This window comes from Lampris incognitus, chromosome 6, assembly GCF_029633865.1.
Source record: "Lampris incognitus isolate fLamInc1 chromosome 6, fLamInc1.hap2, whole genome shotgun sequence".
Lineage (NCBI taxonomy): Eukaryota > Metazoa > Chordata > Actinopteri > Lampriformes > Lampridae > Lampris > Lampris incognitus.
In genome coordinates this window covers 21582245-21590784 of record NC_079216.1, presented here as the reverse complement: position 1 = coordinate 21590784, position 8540 = coordinate 21582245, and the positions used below count along the sequence as shown (strand labels likewise).

The 8540-nt window shown below is 45.0% G+C and overlaps 1 protein-coding gene across 1 annotated transcript; it reads left to right on the top strand.

Moving 5' to 3' along the window:
* poglut3 (protein O-glucosyltransferase 3) lies at nt 1-7256 on the top strand. The gene is made up of 3 exons (XM_056282152.1): nt 1-229; nt 5128-5324; nt 5482-7256. Exons 1-3 carry the CDS (start codon nt 1-3, stop codon nt 5923-5925), a joined length of 870 nt encoding a protein of 289 aa, XP_056138127.1. The 3' UTR covers nt 5926-7256.
* The last annotated feature ends 1284 nt before the right edge of the window (nt 7257-8540 follow it).

Sequence of the window (8540 nt, the reverse complement as noted above, 5' to 3'; positions counted from 1 at the left end):
ATGATCTTGAAGGTGAAGTTGCCTGATTTGGAATTTTACATTAACGTGGGAGACTGGCCGGTGGAGACGAGAAAGGCAGATGCCAATCCCGGACCTGTTCCAATCTTGTCCTGGTGTGGCTCAACAGACACGAGAGATATTGTTCTACCCACCTACGACATCACTCACTCCACCATGGAGACCATGAGAGGTGTGACGAATGACCTGCTGTCTGTCCAAGGCAATACAGGTAATGCTCAATACATTAATTAATTAATTAATTAATTCATTCATTCATTCATCATCAACTGCTTCTCTGGGGTCGGGTCGCGGTGGCAGCAAGCCAAGTAGGTCACTCCAGACGTCCCTCTCCCCAGCAACGCCCTCCAGCTCCTCGTGGGGGATCCCAAGGCGTTTCCAGGCCAGATTGGACATGTAGTCCCTCCAGCAAGTTCTGGGTCTACCCCGGGGTCTCCTCCCAGTTGGCCATGCCCGGTAAACCTCCAAAGGAAGGTGCCCAGGAGGCATCCTAATCAGATGCCTGAACCACCTCAACTGGCTGCTTTCGATGCGAAGGAGCAGTGGCTCTACTCCAAGCTCCCTCTGGGTGTCTGAGCTCCTCTTATCTCTAAGGCTGAGCCCAGACACCCTTCGGAGGAAACTCATTTCAGCCGCTTTTATCCACGATCTCACCCTTTCGGTCACTACCCAAAACTCATGACCATAGGTGAGGGTTGGAACGAAGATTGACTGGTACATTGAGAGCTTTGCCTTCCAGCTCAGCTCCCTCTTCACCACAACAGTCCAGTACAACGTCTACATTACTACTGATGCTGCACCAATCCGGCTGTCAATCTCCCGCTCCATCCTACCCTCACTCGTGAACAAGACCCCGAGATACTTGAACTCCTTCACTTCGGCAACAACTCATCCCCAACCTGGAGGGAGCAATCCCCCTTTTCTGTTAGAGAACCATGGCCTCAATACAGGTAATGCTCAATACAGGTAATGCTCAGGGGGCAGTAGTGGAGTGGCATGTTGGAGCACTGTAGGCACGCCTTTACACTTTGAACTGAAGTTGAGTCTGCCTCCTCCAGACACAGGCCACACAATGGAAAATAAGCTTCTACATTTACTAACAGATGGCCATTCTGACGTTTCAATTGGAAAAATCAAATGTTTTCAAATATTTGATGCAAGTTTGTGGAGCACTTTGTGTAACTGCTGAGAGGTATTTGTGAGGAAGTGCTATATTAGATAGATAGATAGACAGACAAGAAGACATACCTATAGATGCATGGTATCTGTTTTTTTTATTGTGGTGTTTTTATTGGGCGGGGGGGGCAGTGGGGATGTGGTTCTTATTTGAAGAAAATGTGACTCATGAAACATTTGAAATAGACACCCATTCATATAAGCTGAGAAAGGGTGACACATTCTGAGAATGTGCACATATTCATTCTCAACAATTATAGAACATAAACAGCATAAAAACAATAAGCAGTGTACACCAATCAGCCAAAACATTAAAACCACTGACATTGATTATCTCGTTACAATGGCATCTGTCAAGGGGTGGATATGTTAGGCAGCAAGTGAACAGTCAGTTCTTGAAGTTGATGTGTTGGAAGCAGGAAAAATGGGCCAGCTTTAAGGACCTGAGAGACTTTGACAAGGGTCAAATTGTGATGGCTGAAGGACTGGGTCAGAGCATCTCCAAAACGGCAAGTCTTGTGGGGTGTTTCTGGTATGCAGTGGTCAGCACCTACCAAAAGTGGTCCAGGGAAGGACAGCCAGTGTACTGGCGATAGGGTCATGGGTGCCCAAGGTTCACTGATGGGTGTGGGGAGTGAAGGCTTGCCCGTCTGGTTCGATTCCACATTAGAGCTACTGCAGCTCAAATTGCTGAAAAAGTTAATGCTGGCTATGACAGACAGGTGTCAGAACACACAGTGCATCACAGCTTGCTGCGTATGGGGCTGTGTAGCTTCAGACTGGTCAGAGTGTCCATGATGACCCCTGTCCACTGCCAAAAGTGTCTATAATGTGCACCTGAGTGTCAGAACTGGACCATGGAGCAATAGAAGAAGGAGGGCTGGTCTGATGAATCATGTTTATTTTAAATTATGTGGACGGTCGGGTGCGTGTGCATCATTTACCTGGGTAAGAGATGGCACCAGGATGCACTATGGGAAGAAGGCAAGCCGGCAGAGGCAGTGTGATGCTCTGGGCAATGTTCCGCTGGGAAACTTTGGGTCCTGGTATTCATGTGGATGTTACCTTGACATGTGCCACCTACCTAAACACTGTTGCAGACCAGGTTCACCCCTTCATGGTAAGGGTATTCCCTGATGGCAGTGGCCTCTTCCAGCAGGATAATGCACCCTGCCACACTGCACACATTGTTCAAGAATGGTTTAAGGAACATGACAAAGAGTTCAAGGTGTTGCGTTGGCCTCCAGTTTCCCCAGATCGCAGTCTGATCAGGTATCTGTGGGATGTGCTGGAAAAGCAATTCTGATCCATGGAGGCCCCACCTCGCAACTTACAAGACTTAAAGGATCTGCTGCTAATGTGTTGTTGCCAGATACTGGTGGCACGAGGAGGACCTACACAATATTAGGCAGGTGGTTTTAATGTTTTGGCTGATCGGTGTACACACTATGTTCATTCTTATTGAATGAATCAGTGGAAGCCATCTCTTTATTTACCCCTCAGACAATGTGGACACAGTTTAGGCATTTGAACCCTCACTAAACGTACATTACAATGGGGAATATTTTTTATTTTATCTACCTAAGAGGTTGCAATAAGGCTCTCAAGACATTATCAAACATTTTTAAATGCTCCCTGATCCTTTTCTCACACATCTTTATTATCTCTCCAGGTCTTAGTTGCACACACTGACAGACTAAAGCCTCCAACTGGGCTAGCCTTTCCTAGTCAGACCAGCCCGACGTACTGTAAAACAGGCAGTTAAATTGAAGCAAAGATTCATTTATAAACTAATAAGTGTAACTCCCTTATCCCAGGCTGGAACTCCTTGCAGTTGTATAGAGATGGGAAGCCTACCAAACATGGCTACAACCTTTCATATCTATTTTGATCATGTTAGCGACAACACTTATAAAAAGGAGATGGTGATGGACTTGAGGTGGCCTAGGACCACAGCATCTCCTGTCTTCATCCATGGGGTGGAGGTGGTATGTCCTACGAACACCAGGGGGTGTACCCAAGGTTATTATAGTTAAGTAAAACTAAACTGAAAACTAAAACTAGGTGTAAAAAAACATTTTAGTTAACTGAAATAAAAATAAGAACTTGACTTAAGAAAAACAAAACAAAAACTATCTAAAATGATATTACTTACAAAACTAACCAAGATAAAATAAAAAATATACAGAAAATGTCTTTAGTTTTAGTCTTTGTCAGTTTGGTCAAACAAGCACCTGGTAGAGTGGTACCACATAAGGCTGAGAGTCCTTACCGCAGAGGCCTGGGTTCGAATCCGGCCCGGTCCCTTTGCTGCATGTCATCCCCTCTCCCCTGCCTTTCCTGTCTCTCTACTATCACTATCTAATCTACTATTACTTTCGGCTGCTCCCATTAGGGGTCGCCAAAACGGATCATCCGTTTACATCTCTTCCTGTCCTCTGCATCTTCCTCTGTCACACCAGCCACCTGCATGTCCTCCCTCACCACATCCATAAACCTCCTCTTTGGCCTTCCTCTTTTCCTCTTCCCTGGCAGCTCCATATTCAGCATCCTTCTCCCAATATACCCAGCATCTCTCCTCCACACATGTCCAAACCATCTCAACCTCGCCTCTCTTGCTTTGTCTCCAAACCAGCCAACCTGAGCTGTCCCTCTCATATACTCGTTCCTAATCCTGTCCTTCTTCGTCACTCCCAGGGGAAATCATAGCATCTTCAACTCTGCCACCTCCAGCTCCACCTCCTGTCTTTTCATCAGTACCACTGTCTCCAAACCGTACAACATAGCTGGTCTCACAACCATTGTGTAAACCTTCCCTTTAACTCTTGCTGGTACCCTTCTGTCGCAAGTCACTCCTGACACTCTCCTCCACCCCCTCCAACCTGCCTGCACTCTCTTCTCCACCTCTCTTCCCCACTCCCTGTTACTTTGGACAGTCGACCCCAAGTATTTAAACTTCATCACCTCTACTCCTTGCACCCTCACCATTCCGCTGTCCTCCCTCTCATTCATGCATATGTATTCCATCTTGCTCCTACTGACTTTAATTCCTCTTCTCTCCAGTGCATACCTCCACCTCTCCAGCCTCTTCTCAACCTGCACCCTACTCTCACTACAGATCACAATGTCATCCACAGACATCATAGTCAAGGCTCTGCGTTTTCGGTTTTTACCGATTTTCACCAAAAAATACCCAAATTTTTAAACTGATTTTTCACCTGGATTTTATGTTTCCACGGATCCAAAATTTGTTCCTGTTCATATGAGGTTATGTAACAGTGTCTTCTTGTGGTGAAATTCGGCATGCTGGATGGTCACACACTCATCAGCTGTCAATGTGTTTAAAAAAATTATATATATATATATATATATATATATATTATTATTATTATTATTATATATATTTGTTTTTTTCATCATGTGTACATCTTTTGTATTTCTCATATCAGTGCACTGTATACTATAGTGACTATTGTGTTTGTCCTGTGCTTGCATACTGTATATACTTGTATTTACTATATGCTGCATATATTGCCCAAGTGTTTTTGCTGTTGTTTTTTTAACATTTTCATAATTGCTTGATCTTTTATTCATCATCTGTGTGCATGATGTAACAATGTGGCAGTTAAGAAAACAATAGTTTCCTTTATGATTTTAGAATATAACTAGCCAGTTTCAAGGAAGATTTGTTTGCCAGTTAGGCAGCCTAAATTGACCTTCTTATCCCTTCCTTTAGGAGAAATTAAGTAGCAGTCTTGGGCAAAGACCTTTCCATACATCAATTTGTTATTAACCAAACATACCATTATGTTGAGTCAAATATCTTATTCAGAAGGGGGAAAAGTACTTCCCTTTTAAAAGACTCTTCCCAACAAGTCATTATTATGAACATTGAAATCTGTTTGTTTTTATATGTATATCATCATCTTCTAGGACCTCCATGGGTAAATAAAACAGAAAAGGCATTTTTCCGTGGCCGTGACAGTCAGGAGAGAAGACTCTACCTGGTCGCTCTGTCCAAGAAACATCCGGAGTTGTTGGATGCAGGGATCACAGGATGGTTCTTTTTCAGGGACAGGGAAAAAGATGTGGGAAAAGCTCCGCTTGTTGGATTCTTTGATTTCTTCAAGGTGAGGAAACATCTGATTTTTTTTTCTTCCTTTTTCACCCCCCCCCCATAACTCTGTGTATACCTGCTCCACTGTGTGAATGTTCAAAGTTGAAATTGACAGATGCAGTTTATAGCACTGATGCTTTTATGTCAACTTTTCTTCCACTTCTTTTTAGTACAAGTACCAAGTGAACATGGATGGAACAGTGGCAGCATATAGGTTTCCTTACTTAATGCTGGGAAACAGTCTGGTCCTGAAGCAGAACTCTCAATATTATGAGCATTTCTACAACCATCTAAAACCAGGAACACATTACATTACTGTGGGGAGAAACCTGTCTGACCTCATAACCAAAATCGAGTGGGCTAAAAAGAACGATGCTGAGGCACAGGAGACAGCAAAAGCAGGCCAGGCGATAGCCAGAGAACTGCTGCAACCAAACAGACTGTACTGTTACTTCTACAAGGTGTTGGAGATGTACTCGGAGAGGCAGTCAGACCAGCCCACACGGCATGCAGACATGGAGCTCGTACCTCAGCCGGATGACCAAACTTCAGCTTGCACATGCCATCATGGAAAGGAGAAAAATGAACCCACTTTGACGAAGGAGGAACTATGATTGACGCCGTTTTCTTGAGTTATGCTACCCAAATAGTGGTCAAGTCAAGTCAATTTTATTTGTATAGCCCAATATCACAAATTATAAATTTGCCTCAAGGGGCATTACAGCAACACAACGTCCTAAACATGTCAAAACAATATATATTGCTTACAAGAAAATGTGACTATCGCACCTAAAATCAGTAGCCCCCCTGATCAGGTTATAACGTTAATGTTGAATGATGGGAGTTTTTCTATTTTTCCATTTAGTCTTGAGTGGGAAGATGGCAGCGCAAATTCACGTTTACAGCGGCCTAACCCAGTACCGTCCATGCAGTTTCTTTATCCACGTCTGCGTCTAAGTTTGTCTTCGTTTGATGGCTGAGAGAGCTGGCGCCGGATCAGCTGGGAGAGCTTGGTCTGCTGCATCCTGTGGGCCCAAGGGACCACGGCCCTGCCTGGAGCTGTGCCCGAAGAGGTAACACCGAGGGCGGTCTGGCGGTGGCCTCACCTAGCCTTGACTGTGATTTTAGTGTCGTCGTGTGGAGTGCAGGGAGGTGTGTCGAAGGTGTCTAGCTGGGAGAGCTGGCGTTGGATCAGCTGAGGGAGCTTGGTCTGCCACGTCTTGTGGGCCCAAGGACCACAGCCCTGACCAGAGCTGTACCTGAAGAGGAAACACCGTGGGCGGTCTGACAGGACGTGGAAGCGGAGCAGGCTAAGCTAAGCTAACTGCTAGCCCATGCAGACCGGCAGTTCCAACAGTCATCCTGGCTGGTGTTTGTTCTCCTGGACAGTGATTTTTTTGTGTTGTTTAGTTTAGATATTAGTTTGGATATATGTGTTCTTGTAGTTTTTGGATCTGTGTTTTTGTCTTTGTGTTGCATTGCTGTGGGCTGGGGGGAAATGTTATGTTTCGTTTCATTTCATGTGGGCTGGCGCATGAAATGAAATGACAAAGTCTTTCTGGTTTCTGATTCCATGCCGGGAAAAGATCGAGATTCTTCTGGGCTGCATCAAGGACTTCATCCCCTGTATTACAACTTGAAATTGACCAGTAGATTGAAACCTACATGGGATCATGCCATAAATATAGATTCACTGTTTTTATGCCGTTTCTTTTTCTTGCGTTCTTTATACTGTGGTAGTAAGGTGGGGAAAAAACTGCCAACATGAAGAAATGGCTCACAACTATTTGTTTTGTCATTGTGTATGTGAGTTTGTCTGGTCAATGTTAAGTTTGTATTTTTTATACTGAAGTTGACTTTACTGTGAGACAACTGTAAAATGTACAAAAGCTGTCTGTGGTTACATTAGTATAATTTTTTTTTAAAGTTTGTAGGGTAAATATAACTTAACACACCAATCTTCTTCATTGACATTGTGGTTCTTGGCAACTTAACACAAAAGATAAGATAATGCCCCCCCCCCACACACACACACATATACACATATTCAATGACTTCCAAAAAGTATTCAGACCCCTTCACTTTTTGCACACCTTGTGGTGATTTAATTTTAAAATGGATGAAATTACCGTCTTTGCCCATCATTCTACACTCTAGCCCAGAATGACAAAATTGAAAATATGGCTTTAGACATTTTTGCAAATTTACTACTCCAGCATCCCCGCGACCCTGAGAGCAGGATAAGCAGTTTGGATAATGGATGGATGGATGGATGAAATCTGTCATTTACATAAGTATTCAGACCCTTAATTCAGTAATTTGTCGAAGCCCCTTTGGCAGCAATTACAGCGTCGAGTCTTCTCGGGTAAGTCTACAAGCTTTACACATCTGGGTTTGCGCAATTTATCCAGTTTTTACCGGCAGATCTTTTCAAGCTCCTGTCAGATTGGATGGGAAGCATGGGTGAACTGCCATCTTCAGGTCTCTCCACAGATGTGAGGGGTCTGGGATTTGGCCACTTAAGGACAGTCAGAGACGTGTCCCCGAAGCCACTGCAGCGTTGTCTTGGCTGTATGCTTCGCGTCATCGTCGTGCTGAAAGGTGAACAGTCGTCCCAGTCGGAGGTCGCGTGCACTCTTGTTTTCTTCAAGGGCCTCTCTGTATTTGGCTGCATTCATCCTCCCCTCATTTCTGACCAGTCTCCCTGTCCCTACCACTGAGAGGCACTCCCATTGCATGACGCTGCCACCACCATGCTTCACTGTAGGGGTGGTGTTAGCCAGGTGATGAGCGGTGCCCGGTGCTCCGCCCAGAGAGTTAAATGTTTTCTCAGCAGACCAGGGAATCTTTTTCCTCACGCCCCGAGTCCTTTAAATACAATTTGGCAAGCTAAGTGGGCTGTTGTATGTCTTTCACTCAAGAGTGGCTTCCGTCTCGCCACTCTACCATAAAGGCCTGAGTGATGGACTCCTGCTGTGATGGTCGTGTAACCGAGCATATTTCCGCCCCCTGCGGGATTCGCTCTGGATTCTACTGCACCACGACGCGTCATCGCTAACCGCTCTACTAAAGGGGGCCGAGTCAGACCCCCTGGTGATCGGCCAGTGAGTATTTTGGGTTTTTTTGTAGGTTACAGTAGTCACTCTCCCGCGCTCTGAAGACACTTCTCGGGATCTGCACGCTTCCGGATCCAACCGCTGCCACCAGTGTAACGGAGCATATTCCGCCC